General features: G+C 34.2%; 1 protein-coding gene across 1 annotated transcript in view; it reads left to right on the top strand.

The window, feature by feature from the left end:
- The window catches only part of NCAM2 (neural cell adhesion molecule 2), a 488,709-nt gene that overhangs the window by 456,258 nt on the left and 10,040 nt on the right, over positions 1 to 22,411 (top strand). Inside the window, exon 16 of the mRNA XM_087418188.1 lies at positions 18,866 to 19,070. Coding sequence (XP_087274314.1) covers positions 18,866 to 19,070 — 205 coding nt within the window. The remainder of the gene's footprint in view (positions 1 to 18,865; positions 19,071 to 22,411) is intronic.

Below are 22,411 nucleotides of genomic sequence, written 5' to 3'. Positions count from 1 at the left end.
GCTAAGGAAAACACATATGCTAAAGAGTTCTGTTAGTATATCTGAGATGATCTGAACTGCAACTGATGTCCTTGAGTCAACATTGGTAGACTATTATTTTACCTACTTTTTAAGATCTCGCATTCAGATGGAATTAAATTTCATTTTAAGTGTGAACTAATCTAATACTGGTTGTGTTAAGACTAGATATACTGCAAAATTTCTTAATTTGTGTATGTTCAAGTTAAATTCAGTTATTCTTTATCATCCATTTTAAGTAATAAAAATGTAATTATACATTTCAAATGTTGCATAATATTAAGAGGTAGCATCATTTCAAAAAATTATATCACATTTATTTTTGTTCTATGTGTGTACTAAATGGGCACTATGAGATAAATCTCTTAGCTAATCTTTTTTTTCCCTAAAAGCAAATAATTAAAAATTGCTGTTTTAAATAACAACCACAATTCATGAACTTCTTTAAGAATATTTTTATCTCACATCTTACATTGATTTTATGTATAACACTTCCGTTTTAAAGTGACTATTTCTGATCATTTTAATTGCATTTGTTTTCATCATAGCTTATTTTCTTGAAAAAAAAATGTACTTTTTTTAAATGTATTGTCGTCAGTATCATCTCTTATTTAAAACCCCCAACATAATATCTGGCACTGTGTGTAATCCTGTGCATGTGTTTCATAGTATATTAAATGTCATTTTATTTTCTGTACCTCTGTGTCTCCATTGTTGTAATAAAGAAAACTGAGGAAAAACTTTGTTATATGTGTTTTCTTTATTACTGGTACAAACCTTTTCTGTCCTTGTTGTGTGTTTTCATTTCTAATTTGATCAAATCCAATATGTCAATGTAATAAACATACAATCATTGAGTGATTTCTCTTTTGGGATACATCGTCAGCAGACTCATACTGTGAAAATAATTTATAAACAATACCAAATACTGTTACTTTCATAGTAAGCTAGTTCTAGGGTCTTCTTAGAAACATTTATTACTAGTGGGAGAACAAAATATTCTGATGATATCTTAATAAAACACATGAATATGGTTAGTAATTTCAATTGTGTAAGGACTGTTGTGTAGTCTCCATTGCTAGCAAAAGTTTATAAAAGCAGACACAAATGCTTAAAGTGATTTTTCTCCAATTCCTTTGGTTTATATGTTACTATAATTCACTTTGAGTGCCATAAGAATAAAGTTATAGGGGCTGGCCCAGTGGCGTAGAGGTTAAGTGTGCCCGCTCTGCTTCAGCAGCCCCGGGTTTGCCAGTTCGGATCCTAGATGCGGGCTGATGCACCTCTTGTCAAGCCATGCTGTGGCGGTGTCCCATATAAAGTAGAGGATGATGGGCATGGATGTTGCCCAGGGCCAATCTTCCTCAGCAAAAAGAGGAGGTTTGGCAATGGAAGTTAGCTCAGGGCTAATCTTCCTCACAAAACAAAAAAGAAAAGAATAAAGTTGTAGAAAATCATTAAAGTTCTCTGCTCATCCACAGCCAAGGTAGGAAATAAAAATGGCTTGGGAAATTTACAAATAATGACAATAATACAAAAACAGACCACCACCTTCTTTTTACCATGTACTGTATCACAGACTGTGCAGAATGCCTTCAGTGCAATATTTCATTCACTCCTCATAAAATCCCTCTGGAGTATCATTTCTCCCATATTTTAGAGAAGAATAACAGGGCCTAAAGAAGTTGAATAATGTACATGTGAAGAGTCACAATTAGAACCCAGATCCAGTGCTCTTAACAAAACATTATATTACTTCTTCATTTTAGAACTAGACCTGGGTTCACATGATAATTCTTTAATACGTAAATTATTCAGTTAGTTTTTATAAAGTGAAAAAGATGAGAATTTCTGGCTAGACATGAATATATATTTCTCTTATACAAAGACGGTCAAGTGTTGCATTGCCAGGTAAAAATGAAATAATATAGAAATTACAAAAGAAAAAAATGTTCATTTTCGAGATTGGCATTATTTTAAGGCACATTTAATCTGTCTTATTCCAGAACGGCCCACTCCAAAATGTATATCTTAGTATATATATATATACCACCCAGTAAACAGTGTATACATTTCAAAAGGAAAACTTTAATATAATACCTATATTTTGTTGTAATATTTGAACTTCTTTCAGTTGACACAATAGTTACAGAAGTGTTGTACATTGGCAGAGAGAGAGTGAAGTTACCTTTCTTTGTTGTTCTTATTTTTATCTTTCCTGAAGCCCCTTAACAATGAGAGGATATCAAATGAGAAGTATCTGGGAATTGTTGGACGTTTTTATATTGATTGATTGTCACATTAACTTTATATTACTTTATTAGCTTTGTGTTACTTTATCGTTTTTGGCCACTGTGAAGAAACTAAAGAGATTTGAGGAAATCTATTCTAATATTCTAGTCTAACACCATTATTTTATTAAATCAATAAACTGAGGATTAGAGAAGCCAAATAACTAGTCATTGACATAGTCAAGCAACTTAAACTCTCAGTGTTCCTCCTATCTTTGTTTTATGAAATTACACTGAATCAAAGATGGCATAACTAAATCTCTAGTCTTATGGTCTTAGGTCTTTGACCTCTATGGTCTTATGTCTTTGACCTAGTACCTTTGATTTCTTCTTGATTGACCCATAGAAAAATATGTGGCAAAGGAAAGTCCATGTATTAATCAACCACAGTTCCTTCCAGTAATCATGTTACTTCTATTAGCCAGCTGTTATCTTTCTCACTTCAACTTGTACATGATCAATGTAATAAACTCACACTGATTTTATAGTCTTAAAAGAATTTCAAATTAAATTTTATCACTTTCTGACTTTTACACATTTTCTGAAAACATCTTATAAAATGACTTATTTATATTGTTGGCAGAAATAGATCATTTTTTATTAATATAAAATAATATTTTTACTTACTGTCTAGTAAAAACTAAAATAGAGATTTTCATCTCAGCATCTATCCTTTTCATTTTAAGTCAAAATAAACAGCTTCAACACATAATTTGATAGTGGCTGTATGATTGCTTCTCTACTGATTTCTCATTTTTTAATATGAAGAAAAATATTAAAATATTTAAAAATTCATATTAAAATATAAACTCTTTTTTCTGTTTAAATATGAAAAACAAAAGCAAAAATTTTACCTTTAAAACAAAAGTAAAAATCATCTCTTCAAACTAACATTTGTGTTTTGAAGAATCCATGAACTACAAGCTTCCATTTGCTATTGTTTCTGTATAATATCACAAAGGCTAAACTGGATATGTACATTACATGGAAGGTTAAATACTAAACTTCCTGATGCTCTTGAAAAATGACAAGAAAATTCTGCTTCTCAGTATTTAGTGGTGGAAAACAGAAAAAAATTGTGGGGTTTTCATATACTAGCCTGAGACTTATTGTTCCACCAAATGGCTCAGACATGAAGGAAAGTTTATTTAAGAGCATACGAGAAATATTTCTCTACAGCAAGGTCTGGTATGGTTCATTGGTGGTTTCCATCATACAAAAACAGAAAATACAGAAAGCTGAAAATATTTAAGAGTTTCCTGGGTGTTATCCATCCCTTAATATGTCATCTTTTTTTAGTTGTGAAAGGATATAAAAGATTGAATATTGTATTTATAGACAGTCTCAGTCAATCCAGGCATGTTAGCTATTCCCATGAAGATTTTAAAGATATTAACATTGTATTTTTTCAGTTTTTAAATAGACTTTATTTTTTAGAACAGTTTCATGTTCACACCAAAATTGAGAAGAATGTACAGTGTTCCCATATACCCCCCGCCCCAACACATGCATAGCTTCCCCATTATCAACATGCAAAGTGGTACATTTGTTATAATTGATGAACTTATACTGACATCATTTTTACCCCGAGTCTACAGATTGCATTAGGGTTCACTCTTGGTGTCGTACATTCTATGGGTTTTGATGAATGTACAATGAAATGTATTCACCATTATAGTATCATACAAAATAGATTCACTGCCCTAAAAATCCTCTGTGCTCTACCTATTCATCCCTTCCTCTCTCTTAACCCCTGGCAACTACTGATCCTTTTTACTGTCTTTATAGTTTTGCCTTTTCCATAAGGTCGTATAGTTGGAATCAATAAGTATATAACGTTTTTAGATTAGCTTCTTTCACTTAGTAATATGCATTTAAGGTTCCTCCAAGTCTTTTCATGACATGATGGCTCATTTCTTTTTAGCATTGAATAATATCCCATTGTCTGGATATACTACAGTTTATTTAGCCATTCACGGAGTGAAGAATATCCTGGTTGTATTTGTTAAATAAATTGAAATTCTACATTTCTATTTTATAGCTGATAATATAAAACATATTAATTCAGGTGCACTGTGTAATAATATACATTATAAGTGGGCTTACATGTTTAAAATGTTTAGTTTTAATAATGTAACTTGATTTTTTTTTATATTACCCTAATGCAGAAATTGAAGTCTTAAGACACGATACAGCGTCTAAAACTGGAAATTTTGCAAAACTTAATATGTTATAAATTCCTTCGAAAGTAATAATACCACACATGTCTTTGTTCTCATTTTTTGTCTTATATATTTAGAAAATTCAAAGATATGTATATTTAAGAATTTTATAATAAATAGATTAAACAGTTTGGAATTTCAACAAGCAATTTGTCAAATATCGGTTATAGTTTAATCATATATGGATGTGATTCAATTTTGTAATATAGTCTTTAAGAAAACAAGTATTTTCTGTTTGTGTAAAGAAATTTTATTTTCCATTTTCTATATATGGAACAGCCTTTTAATATTGACAGAAAAATGAAATTGGCCAGGTAATGGTTGAACACAGGAACTAAAATTTAAATTATTCAGTTCTTTAACACTGGCCAATATCTATTTTGATCATATTCATTCCAATCTAAGAAGCTCCTTTTCCTACTAATCAATAAAAACCTTCATTATCTTATAAGAAATAGCTAAATTACCTCCACCAAAGCTGAACACATATCGTAAGATTTAAACTGAATATGGAGAAAGTATAGAGTTAGTGAGGTAAGAATAAGTTTCAAAAGTAGCAATTTGAATTGATAATCATAACATGAAAAATATTTTTTGTCTCTTTATCCCATTTTTTTGAGTGTTTTGTGGCAAATGGTCTCCATTCCAACATTCCTAACAATTTGAAATGTCGTTGAAGATAAGAGCATAGATATTCTGTGTGCAAGGCTTTTAGATATTTCACAATTTCTCATGGTTTATAGTTGCACCAGATTTGAAACAACATCACTTAAAAATAATTTCTGAAGTTTCCCGTTATCGTCAACATTTATCAGAAAACCACTGTTATCTACTATTTGTTGTTAGCCAACATTTATTTTTCAAAATTAACACAGCTTATTTTCTTTAATTCCCTTTCATATGTTAAAATATTTTAATTTAAATCATACTGAGTATTTTTTTTTTAATTTTTTTTTTTATTTATTTACTTTTCCCCCAAAGCCCCAGTAGATAGTTGTATGTCATAGTTGCACATCCTTCTAGTTGCTGTATGTGGGATGCGGCCTCAGCATGGCTGGAGAAGCGGTGTGTCGGTGCGTGCCCGGGATCCGAACCCCGGCCGCCAGCAGCAGAGCGCACGCACTTAACCGCTAAGCCACGGGGCCAGCCCCCTCATACTGAGTATTTGACAAGTTTCTGTCAACATCCCCATAGAAGAATAATACTTTGTATTTTCGATTGATCAATTTTTACAGGGAATTGTTTTAAAAAGATAGATACTAAAATCGTAAGGGAGATTGAGTAAATATTTAAAAAACAGGATGAAAGTGATGGACCACTTGAAATCTCATTCCATTTAAAAGTATGTAGAATAATTACACATAATTATAAATATATATTATCTAAATTTAGAGTATTTTTATTATATAGTGCCTATTTTTAAAATATATTAATAGACATTAATTATCTAATGTTAATTCAGCCACTAGTCACATGTAAGAAGCTAAACTAACTATTTCCTTACTTCTTCAGTCTTAACATTAAGCAAGGGTTAACACGCCTGTATGCACTACGGAAATGGGCATGGAATAGAGGTGAAGGATGACTGGACAGATGTTCTGCAGCCATAGCCCACACCTCCACTAGCTCCCTCTCAACCATTGCAACAAGTTCTCCTTTCCTGTCTGTGTATTTCTAACATCTCCCTACAATCTTTTCTGGAAAAGGTCACACTTAGGTTTAGTTGGTGGTGGTGTTTGTCAATCTTGTTTTGGTTGATTTATTTGGTTGTTTATTCAGTTGCAAAGTCCATTCTCTTTAACCTCATCGTTTAGCACTTAACCCCAACCGCCACCAATCACCCCTAGTATGTTGTCTCTAATATCCATATGTATTTGCTAATTTCAGAATATAGCATATATTTTCATCCCTCTCCATGTTTGCTCATGCCATGTTCTGACTGAAATGGACTCCTCTCATCACATGGAAAGCTTCTTCTTATTCTTCAACACCATATCAAACGTTTTCTTCTCTATCATCCCTTCCTTGAACATTAACCACTAACTTATGCATTTCTCTCACCTCTCTGCTCAGGTCACATTATTTTTTACCACTAGGAAAGCAATCAATTGTATTGCATTGCAGTTTCTAAGTTATGTGTCTTACTCACCCCTCCCAATACATTATGAGCCCCCAGAGAAGAGAGTCCTTTGCCTTTTTCTTATTTTGCCCTCACAACTGCTTAATAGAGTTGTTTAATAACATTGTGTCAAATTAAAAGATGATTGCATATTTTTGACCAGTTTATTCCTGGGCAAAAATATCATTTTTGTAATATCAAAGGACTAGAAGATATTTTGAAAAGATATTTAATTTATAATCCAGCCTTTGTAAACAAACATATATAGGCAAAGACATTCTTAGAAAAAAGTGGAGTTTTACCATTGTAAATACCATTTATATAATATACATGTTTACAATTCCTTTCTGATTACTAAACCAAATACCCTCAATTAGCACTTTTTCTTGCCACAAATCTTATTTAGTGAAAAAAACCCAAAAAAGTCTGGTTTATCAGTGCTGCCTCCTTATCCCACCTTTTCCCAACTAATACCTTTTAGTAGAGAGAAGTGATTTGAAGGAAAATTTTGGAGTGCCGTTGAGTTTCTATAAAAAAAAATTAGTTATACATGCAACAGATTATTTTAATAGAAGAATCAAAATGACTAGAGAACAGAGACACAGTAGTAAGGAATAGGTGATGTAAAATACAATCTTCACTACCCAAAAAGGAGGGTTATTTGAAAAGAAATTTGGTAGCAAGCAATAAATTGTCTACATCACTACTTAACTGAGTACAAACAGAAAAGACATGACGACCTTATGAAAATGTAGTGAAAATAGCCTGAGGGTTTAAAATATGTATAAATAATAACACTAGTCTTTACTGATATATATGAGTAATGTTGAAATATTATTGGTGAATTTTACTTATAATTTTTAAAATCTGGCATTTTCAAATTCCTAAATTAATATGTGGCTGCTACAAATAGTGTTATCAAAGAACAAGAAGCTAGAAAATCATATAAAATGAACTTCCGCATAAGTATTAATCTCCTACATGGACTTTATAATTTATTTCTGGATATATAAAGAGCTCCAATGAATTCAATACATGTTCATTGAAAACACAGCAAATTACTTTTGTGTGATCCTAAGAACTAAAAGTCCCTCCAAAACTGGTCACAAAGTATTTATAAACTGGTGTAATTTCATACACTTATGTACTTTTCTCGTGATTATAACTCAATTTTGATTTTTAATATATTTTTAAAGATTTTTAATTTTAAAGTTCCAAGATTCCTTTCCCCAAATGCAATCCCTTATAAAAGACTCTGCAATTTTCTCTTTACTGATAACAACACTCTTTTCACAGCTGTCACAGTTATTTCTAGCAGTACATACTTTTTCTTTTAAATTGTTCACTGAAAAATGCATGAGATTACATGTTGTATCCACACAGTTCTCATTCAGCTAGTTCAGTAAGCAGTTAAATATCTGAATAACATGAACTTGAGTGAACCTAAATGTTGCTAATAAGTGCATTTTGCCAGGAAGCTGAATGACGTAAATGCTTTCTTTATCTCATGAATACCATGAGCTGTCCAAAAGGAAATTAAGATATGACTGAGAAAAAGATCAGAACACAAAAGAAGTACAGACTTTATTTTAAGAAGAAGACTTTGATCCATTTTGTAATAATCTTTTAAAAGTTTTAATCTTACTTTTTATTTCAATGAAGATGAATTAGTCTAAAATACTATGCAAAATAACCATAACAATAAAGGTAACATAATGATAACAATAAAAACTAATGGTGTACTAACGAGGATAAATGAATTACAGAAGAAGAGAATACCAAAAAAGAATATATTTTTGTTCCCAAGTAGACCTACCTCTGTTGGGGGAGGATATCATGGTTAGTAATGTCATGATGAACACCAAAAAGGGTTTTGAATGTTTTCTTCTTGTCCTTCACACACTTAAAGTGCTTACTTACTTTAATTAGCAATATCTCTCATAAAAATAGCTAGAATTATTCTTGGATCAACAACAAAATGTCCATTTTGGGACTATTTAAATTAAAAAAAGCAATTTTTTCCTCCGTATTTGTTTTTAATTTTTTTTTATTGCAGTAACATTGGTTTATAACATTGTATAAATTTCAGGTGTACATCATTATACTTCTATTTCTGCATAGATTACATCATGTTCACCACCCAAATACTAATAACAACCCATCACCACACACACGTGCTGACCTATCCCTTTCGCCCTCCTCCCTTCCTGCCTTCCCCTCTGGTAACCACCAATCCAATCTCTGTCTCTATGTGTTTGTTTATTGTTGTTATTATCTACTACTTAACGAAGGAAATCATATGGTATTTGACCTTCTCCCTCTGACTTATTTCACTTTGCATAATACCCTCAATGTCCATCCATGTTGTCACAAATGGCTGGATTTCATCGTTTCTTATGGCTGAGTAGTATTCCATTGTGTATATATACCACATCTTTATCCATTCATCCCTTGAGTGGCACTTAGGTTGCTTCCAAGTCTTGGCTATTGTGAATAACGCTGCAATGAACACAGGGGTGCATGTATCTTTACGAATTGGTATTTTCAACTTCTTTGGATAAATACCCAGCAGTGGAATAGCTGGATCATATGGTAGTTCTGTCCTTGATTTTTTGAGGACTCTCCATACTGTTTTCCATAGTGGCTGCACCAGTTTGCACTCCCACCAGCAGTGTATGAGAGTTCCCTTCTCTCCACATCCTCTCCAACACATGTTGTTTCCTGTCTTGTTAATTATAGCCATTCTGACGGGCGTGAGGTGATATCTCATTGTAGTTTTGATTTGCATTTCCCCGATAGTTAATGATTTTGAACATCTTTTCATGTGTCTGTTGGCCATCTGTATATCTTCTTTGGAGAAATGTCTGTTCAGGTCTTTTGCCCATTTTTTAATTGGGTTGTTAGTTTTTTTGTTGTTGACATGCATGAGTTCTTTATATACTTTGGAGATTAAGCCCTTATCAGCTGTATGGTTTGCAAATATCTTCTCCCAATTGTTAGGTTGTCTTTTTGTTTTGTTGATGGTTTCCTTTGCTGTGCAGAAGCTTTGTAGTTTGATGTAGTCCCATTTGTTTATTTTTTCTATTGTTTCTCTTGCCCAGTCAGACATGGTGCTTGAAAATATGTTGCTAAGACCAATGTCGAAGAGCATACTGCCTATGTTTTCTTCTAGAAGTTTCATAGTTTCAGGTCTTACATTCAAGTCTTTAATCCATTTGGAGTTAATTTTTGTGCATGGTGTAAGGTAAGGGTCTACTTTCATTTTTTTGCATGTGGCTATCCAGTTTTCCCAACACCATTGGTTGAAGAGACTTTCTTTTCTCCATTGTATGTTCTTGGCTCCTTTGTCAAAGATTAGCTGTCCATAGATGTGTGGGTTTATTTCTGGGCTTTCGATTCTATTCCTTTGATCTGTGTGTCTGTTTTTGTGCCAGTACCATGCTGTTTTGGTTACTATAGCTTTGTAGTATATTTGAAATCAGGGAGTGTGATACCTCCAGCTTTGTTCTTTTTTCTCAGGATTCCTTTAGCTATTCGGGGTCTTTTGTTGTTCCATATAAATTTTAGGATTCTTTGTTCTATTTCTGTGAAAAATGTTGTTGGAACTTTGATAGGGATAGCATTGAACCTATAGATGGCTTTAGGAAGTATGGACATCTTAACTATGTTAATTCTTCCAATCCAAGAGCATGGAATATCTTTCCATTTCTTTGTGTCTTCTTCAATTTCTTTCAGAAATGTTTTATAGTTTTCCGTGTACAGCTCTTTCACCTCTTTGGTTAAGTTTATTCCTAGGTATTTTATTCTTTTTGTTGCAATTGTAAATGGAATGGTATTCTTAATTTCTCTTTCTGCTGCTTCGTTGTTAGTGTATAGAAATACAACTGATTTTTGTATGTTGATTTTGTATCCTGCAACTTTACCATATTCGTTTATTACTTCTAAAAGTTTTCTGGTGGATTCTTTAGGGTTTTCTATATATAAAATCATGTCATCTGCAAATAGTGACAGTTTCACTTCTTCCTTTCCAATTTGGATCCCTTTTATTTCTTTTTCTTGCCTGATTGCTCTGGCTAGGACTTCCAGTACTATGTTAAATAGGAGTGGTGACGGTGGGCATCCTTGTCTGGTTCCTGTTCTTAGAGGGATAGCTTTCAGTTTTTCACCATTGAGCATGATATTAGCTGTGGGTTTCTCATGTATGGTCTTTATTATGTTGAGGTACTTTCCTTCTATACTCATTTTATTCAGAGTCTTTATCATAAATGGATGCTATATCTTGTCAAATGCTTTCTCTGCATCTATTGAGATGATCATGTGATTTTTATTCTTCATTTTATTAATGTGGTGTATCACGTTGATTGATTTGCAAATGTTGAACCATCCCTGTATACCTGGAATAATCCCACTTGATCATGGTGTATAATCTTTTTAACATATTGTTGTATGCGATTTGCTAGTATTTTGTTGAGGATTTTTGCATTGATGTTCGTTAATGATATTGGCCTGTAATTTTCTTTTTTTGTGTTGTCCTTGTCTGGTTTTGGTATCAGGGTAATATCAGCTTCGTAGAAAGAGTTAGGGAGCTTCCCCCACCTCCTCAAATTTTTGGAAGAGTTTGACAAGGATAGGTATTAAGTCTTCTTTGAGTGTTTGGTAGAATTCACCAGGGAAGCTGTCTGGTCCTGGACTTTTATTTTGGGGGAGTTTTTGATTACTGTTTCAATCTCCTTACTGGTGATTGGTCTATTCAAATTCTCTACTTCTTCTTGATCCAGTTTTGCAAGGTTGTATGATTCTAAGAATTTATCCATTTCTTCCAGATTTTCAAATTGGTTGGCATATAGCTTTTCATAGTATTCTCTTATAATCTTTTGTATTTCTGAGGTGTCTGTTGTAATTTCTCCTCTTTCATTTCTGATTTTACTTATTTGTGCCTTCTCTCTTTTTTTCTTGGTGAGTCCAGCTAAAGGTTTGTCAATTTTGTTTATCTTTTCAAAGAACCAGCTCTTGGTTTTATTAATTTTTTCTATTGTTTTTTTAGTCTCTATTTCATTTATTTCTGCTCTGATTTTTATTTCCCTTCTTCTACTGATTTTGGGCTTTGTTTGCTCTTCTTTTTCCAGTTCCTTTAGGTGCATTGTTAGATTGTTTATTTGAGATTTTTCTTGTTTGTTTATATAGGCCTATATTGCTATACACTCCCCTCTTAGAACCGCTTTTGCTATATCCCATAAATTCTGGCATGTCATATTTTCATTTTCGTTTGTCTCCAGGTATTTTTTGATTTCTTCTTTGATTTCTACGTTGACCCAGTTATTGTTCAGTAGCATTTTGTTTAATCTCCACTATGTAAGTGATGCCTTAGGAGGTCTGCAGTGTGCTTTCCTCAGTTCTCAATGTTCCGGGGGTGACCCCTATGTGGGCTACGTGTGTTCTTCTGTTATGGCCTGTTTGCTCTCCCTGTAGGCACCCAGGGAGGCTGAGTTATGCTCCTGGCCAGCTGTTGTAATGCTCAGCTGCTTGTAGTTGTTGTGGGCCCTTCAGTCTCTTTATCAGGTGTGGGGAGCCCCAGCACAGTTGGCTGCAAGTTCTAATACCACATTTGTGTTGCAGTATTTCTTTTAACTGAGTAGGCCCCCTGCATGGCAGGTTGTTAGGCTCAGGGCCTTACAATTGCTATAAGCCTCCAGCCTTTGGGTCTCTTGTCAGCTCTCTGAGGTTTGCAGCTGGGTGGGGCTGGCCCTCAGGCACAGGAGCACCCAATTGTTTCAGACTTTGGAAGGTAGGGCAATCCCTCTATGTGGGTCTTTGGAAAGCACAAGTCTTCTGCAGCTGACAAGCCCTGCCGCCCACAGGTTCACACACACAGTCAACATAGTCCTGCCTCATGTGCGCGCCCCGACCTCCTGAAGCAGACCCAGTCTCTCCACGGCGGGAGCCCCACACACTCCACCACTGCCCTACACTATCCACCCGCACCTTGTGCACGCCCTGCCCCACTGAAATCGGCTCAGTTGCCCGGCTGCAGGGAATCCAGTCACCAATCTGTGCAGACCCACAAGTTGCCTCTTGCCCACAAGAGGGCTTGTTGTTGGGTGGGGCCAGTCTTTAGGGTGGGCTGCCTGCACTGGCTGAGCTGGATTAAATAGATGCTCTAGTGGGTGGGGCAGACCCTGGGCTAGCAGGCCCCAGGGAGAACTCCAATGGTGTCTGTGTCAGCACGCCCACACCAGGCCACAACAATGGCCGCCACCAATGTCCCAGTCCCTGGAGAGGTCTCACCGAGATGCACACAGGGCCTGTTAGGTGAGTCTCTTTTCACCACAGCACTGTGCACCTTTCTTTCTGGTGATTTTAGGTTGCTTTCTGAAACGGGTGAGTTTGTGTGTGGGCCCTTTAAGAGCCAGTTTTAATTTCTTTGTGAACTGGGTTTTCTGGGGGTGCTCCCCAATGTTTTAGTAGCAGCAAAGTCAGATATTCTGCCACTCGTCTCGATTGTGCTGGGTCCACAAAATGCCCACAGTGGGGGCGCTCCCGGCTCAGGGCCCCGCGCCTCCAGGGAGGCTGCATACCTTTGGGCTGCACCCGGGCGGCCGTGAGGCACTGCGGCTTGTGAAGGTGCCATTTTTCCTCTCCAGAAGGGAGTCTCTGCCTCTTCCACCTCAATTAGGATTGTCCTTTGTTGCAGGAGTTCCTCTTATCCAGTTTTCAGTTTTGTCTCAGGGGTAATTTTTCCACGAGTAGTTGTAAATTGGCTGCGTCCGCGGGAGGAGGTGAGTTCAGAGTCTGCCTACGCCGCCATCTTCGATATATATATCTGTATAGGGCTTATTAAAACAGATTGCTGGACCCCACCTCCAGAATTTCTGCTTCAGTAGCTCTGGAGTGCCAAATTACGGTTCTTTTACACAAATAGCACAATGGAGAAAACACTCTTTCATGTGCTTTTCTTCTCATTCCCCAGTGTAGTTGTTGCTCAGCCAGCCTTTAGGTTTTTTCCAGAGGAAATTGTTCCATATGTTGACTCAGTGTGTCCCTGGGAGGAGATGCGTTCGGGATCTTCCTACTTTGCCATCTTGAACCTTAAGAAGCATTCCTGGTGATATAGTGCTTGAGTTTGCACGCTCCGCTTCAGCAGTACAGGGTTGGCGGGTTTGGATGCCGGGCATGCACCTACGCACCACTCATCTAGCCATGCTTTTTATTTCGTCTTGTGCTGTTATGTAAAATTTGCCCTAGCATTTTGTTCAGCAAGATGGCAATTATTAACAATATATTTCTCTAAACTGTTGCCGCAAAGCTATTATTCACGCAGCGTTACAACCGAGTTCTTTTTTTTTTTGTTTCTTTTTGAGGAAGATCAGCCCTGAGCTATCATCTGTGCTAATCCTCCTCGTTTTTGCTGAGGAAGATGGGCTCTGAGCTAACATCTATTGCCAGTCCTCCTCCTTTTTTTTTTTTCCCCCAAAGCCCCAGGGGATAGTTGTATGTCATAGTTGCACATTCTTCTAGTTGCTGTATGTAGGACGCGGCCTCAGCGTTGCTGGAGAAGCGGTGCGATGGTGCGCGCAAGGGATCTGAACCCCGGGCTGCCAGTAGCAGAGCGCGTACATTCAACCGCTAAGCCACGGGGCCGGCCCTCCTCCATATTTTTATCACAACATTCCAAGTCTCAAAGTAATTCTCAATCTGTTTTGAGGTTATATGTACATGTAGAAAAAGAGTTAAATATAATATTGAAATATTTAAGGAGTCAGAAAACAAGGCTAGTTTTATGAATATAGTGAAAAAGTGAATATTTTACTTTTTATGAAAAACTAGTATTATCAAATAGAATAAATTTTATGGAAAATTAATTCAGTGTTTCAGTAGTGCATTAGTTTCTACAACAGAGACATGAAAAGATATGCATATGACAAATTTGAAATGAAGTTGGTTTTTCTATGTTAATGCTTTGATTTTATGTTTTCATGACAATTAGAATGCAAATACATAAAGATCTGGGCAAAACTATTGACTTAGTCAGTTTCTAAATTTGGGAGGTGGGAGGTGCATCTAGGAGGGAGATTATAGAAACTCAGTCTCATATTCACTTTCAGTAATAACATATATACCAAAAAAATAAATGTTTGGATTTTTTGATTCTTAAATTGTTTATTCTTATCCAATTCTAATATAAAATCCCCCTTCTTAAAAGAGCAATACAAAATGATTGCTAAAAGGGAAGCTAAAAGCAAGAATACGTAGATAGATAATTTACGTTACCGCACCTCTTTTAAATAGTTGTTCCTCCACTAGTAGTGTAGGGAAAAAGTGGATATTGACATTTTTCTGAAGGAAATTACACATTTAATTTATTCACTATATTTTATTCCTGTCTTGATTATGTGATGCTGAATATCCAATATAAAATATTGACTCTAACACAGGTATAAACAATAAAAATCTGAAGCGAAATAGCCTTCATTTGTACAGATCTAATATCAAGGGCTACTGTGTATCTTAGGTCACTGTCCTCTCTGGACCTCAGTTTTCTTATCTGTAAAATAGACCTGATAATATTGTTTTGTATGTAATGGAGTTGTTATAAAAATTATATCACAAAGCACATGTATAAGTATTCTGGAAAGTTAAAAAAGAAAAGATGAATTTAAAATCCTTTAAATAATTATTATGCTCAGTTTCAATTTGTTAAATAATTAAAACCGTGATTAACTTACTTATAAAGAAAGAATTTTCTCTACATTATTGAGAAAATAAATCATCACTAGTCCCCAAATCCTAGTGATGTAATTTACATATGGTTATAGTTTCATTTGTGAAAAATTCCAAGACAAATAAGTAAACGTTGCACTCTAGAGTAAATTGACAGCTGGAGAAAAAATAAAAACATTAAGAAATTTAACTTGCATCATTATCGTAGCCTAACCGCATGGGACATGAGAGAGTATAAGCATTTAAATGCATTCTTAAGCTGAAATTTTTTAAAAGACATAACTTTCAAGAGACAACTTAATTGAATATTTATAACATAAATCTATATGATATCCATGCCTATCCTCTGCAATGACAAAAATATATTTGGTTTTTCATAAAAATAAATTCAAGTAAACTTCAAAAATTTTAATCATAAGTTAAAAAGGTATAATTTTGTTTTTCTAGAACAAAGTAATAGCTATTTTAGCACCAATATTCCTTCACGATAAGGAGCTTTACAAATATAATGTTTCTAAGAGCTTTTTCTAAAGATGGAAATGAAGCAGATCAATATACTGGTTTAATGCTAAAAAGGTCACGAATAAAATATTTATCATTTAAAAGCTAACTAGCTAAACCTAAGTCATTAAAAAAAAGTGATTATATTCTCAAGAGAATAATCAATGCTACATAAGAGATACTGTAGGTTGCTGATGAAAGAAATATTATTTACAGGCTAATTTAACTTTAGATGGTCTATTTTTTTCACCGAAACCATATTTCTCTAGAATTTTGTAATAGTAAAAGAATAATAATGACAATAATTTCCAATATTTGTTAAATTTTTACATAGTGCTGGGCAGTAAGTGCTAGAGGTGTTAAATACATTATTATATTCACAACAATTTTCCCAACGCCCCATGACATTGTTTGTGGTGGTTATTGTTTTCGTAACTGTCCGCATTTTAATAAAGAGGCATCTCAGCCTTACAGAAGTTAGCTGACTCCTTCAAGGACATTCAGCAGTAAGTCCTGGAACCAGAATTTTCTGAACCAGGTCAGTGCATTTAGGTACAAAGCAAGACTCTTCATATTTAAAAAAAGTAAATGCCAGTTTATGTAATGGACCAGGTTTATTATCATTGATCTGGGGGATTTATTGCCTAGAACTATGTCCGCATGTAAAAGGAACCTCAATGAAGTAGGAGAGGAGTGAGCAGTTTAGAGCACAGAGGTTGTTGAGTCAATACATCCACAGGGCTAAAGCCCAATTGGATATGTATTTTTCTACTTTTCTTTTCTGAGCTTTGGTTGTTGAATCATGTGCATTAAATCAAAAATGATACCTATGAATTTTGAAAAAAAAATTTTATCTTTATATACAATCAAAGATGTTTCATAGATGAGTTGTCTTCATTATATTGTAATAGTGGATTCAGAAGAGAACCATTTGTATTTGAAAGTGAATAATGGAAGAAAATGTATAAAATGATTTTTCTAAATTGCTAGAGGAAATTCTAGTTTGCTCGATATATTATTTTTATAGCACAAAGCTTTAGTTGTTTTTTATGTTGCATATAGACATATCTTTGAAAATTGATAAGTAATATTTGGAATCTCATTCTCCATTTGTATATTGGAGTTTTGCAAAAAAGAAAGATACTAAATTCTCATGGCTAGAAAATACTTATGTTTCTCCAGTCTTTCCCCAAAGTGGATTCATGTAATACAAGACTAGTTCTGTGAAACCTAATAATTTCTCTGGGTATTAGCTAAGCAATTTTCTTAGCCTATCACCATCTAAGTAGCACGTCAAAATTTGGTAGGGGAAGGAGATTCTGAAAATGGCATGAAAAAATTATTTTTCCTCTCATGCTACTGTGTGTTTATTACCTGTTTCTCTTTATCAGAAACAAAAGAATTATAATCAAAATTATACTTTACTTGGGCATGTGAGTTCCAAGTTTGTTGATTCAGTGTGTAAGGAATTCTCATTTGCAACATTATGGAGACTCTATAGAAGTGCATCTGTGTTCTAGCACAGGTGAACCATAAAGTTGCCTGGGTACAGTGCCAGGCCACCACGTCACAAATAGAATGATTTTTACCAATCTGTCTGCAAGCTCTGAGAGTGCTAAGAAAAATAAATAACATATTTTTGCTGGAAAAAATAAAATAAATGTAGACAGTCATTTGGTAGTAAAATAGACTCAGATTCAGACAGATGTGGCATATTCAAGACCGGCCTGTTAGTGGTAGATTCAAAATAAGAATGGTTATAAGAATTCCTTTGGATCACCATTTCTTCAAGTCATTATTGAAATATTAGATCTAATTTGAAAAATATGACTTAGAAAAACTTTGTTTTATGTACATAATTTTTTCAGAAATGTTTTTCTCGAAACCTAAATTTGCCTCTGTCCCTGTGTCTGTCATTTGTATTCCACATCAGTTACATATGTACCATGTGTCCATGATGCAGAGTAATAAATATATCTTATCATTAAAAAGAATAATTATAATTTTATACTATTTTGTAAGCAAATTTTAACATAATTGTGCTAAGAATCATTTTGAATAATTCTATTAAATTATCTTATATAATCCTCTTTTTTCCCTCTAGATAACACAACATCACCAATTTAATCTAGTTTCTTTCTACTGTGCTTCTTTTCCTATCTATCCTGTTATAGTTGTGAAGTTTACCCTCATTTCAACTACTAGCATATAAGTCGATTCATTTTTGTCATCACTAGCCCCTCTTGCTATTTCTACTTTGTCAGTCAGCATATTCCATCCTATTTCTAATCACCTCTTTCATTGATACTTTCGGCATGATTTTTGGGAATTCCTAGAAAAGTGGCTCCCATCTTCCCATACCTTCTCATGGCACGCTTCAGAAAGGTCATCATTACCGTAACTCTGTAAAAGTTTGCCTCTAGTCCTGTACGACTTACACTAACTGAAAAAATACAAGCAAGCCATTTTATTCTAAAATGATAATTTTTAAAATAGTCATAGACAGATATTTTAAAATGTATTTCCTGTCAAAGCAAAGCGCTTGGAGCCATCATTTGCAAGTTTAAGTCTTAAAACTAAAATGATTCCATATAGAACATTTATTTAGCACTTCTCTCACAGGAGTTTTGACGATGTTTTCTTTTTAACAATGTGATGATCTGTTAATGGCTGTGACTTTCTGATACAGTACAGTTAGGAATATGATAATATTCATTCTCTTCCCCACAGGGAATCAAGAAGTATATTGGAAAGAAGAGTTACTAAAGAGTTTTTTTCTAAAGAAACTTTGTACAAAATATTTCAAATTATTAACATGTCAGTTGCTTAAAGTATTGTTTGCAAACCAGAGAATGGCTTTCAAGAATCATGAAATTCAAGTCAGCCAATGACGATCACTTCTGTCCTGTCTCTTTAGTTAAGATTTATTATTAAAGTTACTGTCTAGTCTTTTCTAATTTGGGGTTTAATGGAATTATTGTCGTTTCTTTTTTAAGACACACTTTTCAATGGTCTTGGGCTCGGCGCTGTCATTGGCTTGGGAGTAGCCGCGCTCTTGTTAATCCTCGTGGTCACGGACGTCACCTGCTTCTTTATTCGACAATGTGGGTTACTGATGTGCATCACCAGGAGAATGTGCGGGAAGAAAAGTGGCTCCAGCGGCAAAAGCAAAGAACTGGAAGAAGGAAAGGCTGCGTACCTGTGAGTATCTGGCAGCCGCATCACAGTTACACCAAACAAGGACCCCAGTCAAGCTTTCGAGCTTTATTCAGGGGCTTTCTTTTCCGAGCAGGTTAAAGATTTCAGCTATAAGAATGTTGGACACAGCACTTCCTGCTTTCTGGTCTTAGGTCTATAGGACCAGAAATGCAACATCTTATAAAGCCAAATGACTTTGAAAATAAACTATTAAAAAATAAACCTTAAAATGGGATCCACACTAAAAACAATTACTGTTAGTTATGATTTAAAGTTGGATAGATAGATAGATGATAGATAGATAATCATATAAATTGATTTATTATTTCTCCCCCCATTATTTCAGTTTATATTGAATAAAAAAAGGGCATCAATAGTAATCTGAGTTAAAAGTTCAGTTAAACTGAGTTAAAAAACATAAATTAAGCCAACTCTTACAAGTGTAAGAAGTGGCTACATATAGGTTTCAAGACTGTACAGAAAATGTTGGGTGTGCTATGCAATACATTATTGCAGATTCTGAATTTACTTTTTGAAATTTTGATCAAAAGATGAGTATATATTAGAATTTCTAGCTCTTTGTGGCATTTCTTTTAATTAGACAAAGTATGAATTCCAAGAAAATATGCAGAATTAAATCTTGAGGATAATTCCCTTGTCTTGTAAAATAGTAACTAAGAGATTTTAATACTTCTTTTTTGTTTTGTTCATCTTTACATAGATTTGTATGTAATCTCACAAGTACAATAGGCTCAATGAAAAAAAATTAGAAAGCACAGAAAAGCATACACACACACATACACACACAATATTTGTATGTGTGTGTGTGTATGTGTTTGTATACATAGACATATGCATCTATATTAAACCCTGCAATCAAAAATAAACATTATTAAGAGTTAAGGACATCTCCTTTATTATTTTTTTAAATCTTATAGTTTTTCTATTACATAATTTTCCTAACATTTCAGGAAGAAAATTTTTAAACGTAGAAAAGAGGTGAAAACACTTAATAGCAAAGACTCATTTACCAACTACTTGGGTTCTGCAATAAATATTTTATTTCCTTTATCATATATTTATCCATCCCTCAATTCATCACACTTCTTTTTCATTTAAAAAATATTAGTACACTTAATTCCTACACAATTCAACTTGCATATCATTGCATAGAGTTCAAAATTTCTTTATGATGTTTTCTTTAGGTAAAACTTACATAGAGTGAAATGAACAAAATGTCCCATTTGATCAGTTTTGACAAAAATTTATATCCGTGTAACCCGTCTCCTATCAAAATTCAGAACCTTAGCATCATCCCTGAAAGTTCTCTCATGCCCCTACCCAGTCATTCCCCACCTCCTCCCCCTGCCCCAGGCAATTGCTATGCTAATTTTTTCACCATAGATAATTCTTTGCTGTTATAGAACTTCATGTCAATGGATTCTTACATGTGTCCTCTTTCATGTCTGGCTACTTTCACTCGGCGTAATGTTTTAGGATTCATTCACGGTGTTCTTAGTATCAGTAATTCATTCCTTTTTATTGTTGAGTCATTTCTATTCATTTTTCTTTGTATACATTTAGGCACGTATGGTCTCATACATTATCTTCTTGTCATAAGGATATAGGAGAATCCAATCTGCATGGCTGCATTGTTTTTGATCTCCAAGCCTATTTCAATCCTCCGAGGCAATTTGTCTGTAACCATTTGTTATAGACACTCTGTAAGGGATATTTTCACTTCGTGGGATACTAAATATCCAAGATAGCATACATTTTTAATTTAAAAAAATAGATTCAATTGTCACTCAAAATGCCACCTGCTTACTTGTTGGACACAGAGCATAGCAAAGAGCAAAGAGGAATTAGGCTCTACTTCACACTTGAATGGAGTATTAATGTGTGACATAGTAAATATAGTGGGATCAGTTTACTGTCCAATATCTCTTGCTTTCTTCATAAGGACATGTTCTACTTCCTAATAACTTGCTGTGCTTTTACACTGTCTTATTAACTAAATAAATGTATCACCAAACCTCATTTTGGTTTCTTTTTCACATATTGAGAAAACAATGTATTATATAACATAATTACACATATAAACATATGATACATATATACATATATATATGCACACCTAACTCAAAGCTGAATTTTATACATCTTCATTCTTGCTCAAGCATTGAACAAATATTTACGGAATAAGTACTAAGTAATAAGCACTGCTATACAGCTTAGCCATAAAGTGGTGACCAAAACAAATAAGAATTTCGTTCACATGGAACTCATTCTAATGCAAGAAGACGGATAATAAACACTAAAAATGAAAATGTCTGGTAGTGATAAGCACCAAAAATAATGACAAACAGAATGATAACTTGTTACTAAAGATTGGGTCATAAAGACCTCTCAGAGGAGGTGAAATTTCAGCTGAAGAGTGACTGATAAGGGGCCAGCAATATAAAGATCAGTGAGGAACATTCTATGCTGATATAACAATTAATATGAAGGCCATTAAGGCAGGAATAAATTTACTGTGTTGAAGTCCCAATAAATGTGAGTGGTGTGAAACAGAGAGAGACTGGCACAAGTATCAGATTGGAGAATTATCTAGGGACCAAAATATTAAATTTTCTTGGGTCAAAATAAGAAACTTTACTTTTTTTGGATATGGAAAGCTACTGCAAGTTTTTTAAGAAGACTACTTTAGCTACTTGTGAAGACTGGAATGTTGGTGAAATACTCAAAGTGAAAAATGATGGTCTTTGGGAAAAGGTCATAGTACTATAGACAAATAAAAGTGTATAGATTCTAGACATACTTGAGACAGAGTCAACTACTATTGATTGATTGGACTCTGGGGTGAAAGAAAGAGAGAAATGAAAAAGGAACTTCAGGTTTTTGCCTTAACCAACTGGAGGGATGTTGGTGACCATGTGAAAAACAATGAAGTGCATTCAAGTTCTGCTGTTTATTTTCATTTGACTCTATTATTTGTTAATTTATCCATCAGCACTTCTGTTTATAAATCCTGCTGAGTTTAATTAACCTTAAAGACTTGGAAGATGAAAACACACGGTTCATTCCATACTTATTATCCATCATAACTTTTTATATCACTATTTCTCCTACCTTAGGAAAACAATTTTCAAAAATTTATTGTTCAAATTGGAAAAAGATTAGATATAATTTTTTTTAAAGATTATGTAAAATCTCGTTGAGAAGTAGGATATAACTGATTGATTAATTGAATTAATACTAGCTTCTAAACATGACCCCAAGCATACTGAGACTAGTCCTTTCATGTTATCACAAGTTACAAGACTAGGTAGATTTATCACGAA

The sequence above is a fragment of the Ceratotherium simum genome, chromosome 27 (genome assembly GCF_057802395.1).
Source record: "Ceratotherium simum simum isolate JZ-2026a chromosome 27, ASM5780239v1, whole genome shotgun sequence".
NCBI classification, from domain to species: Eukaryota; Metazoa; Chordata; class Mammalia; order Perissodactyla; family Rhinocerotidae; genus Ceratotherium; species Ceratotherium simum.
This window is presented reverse-complemented; position numbering and strand designations above follow the sequence as displayed.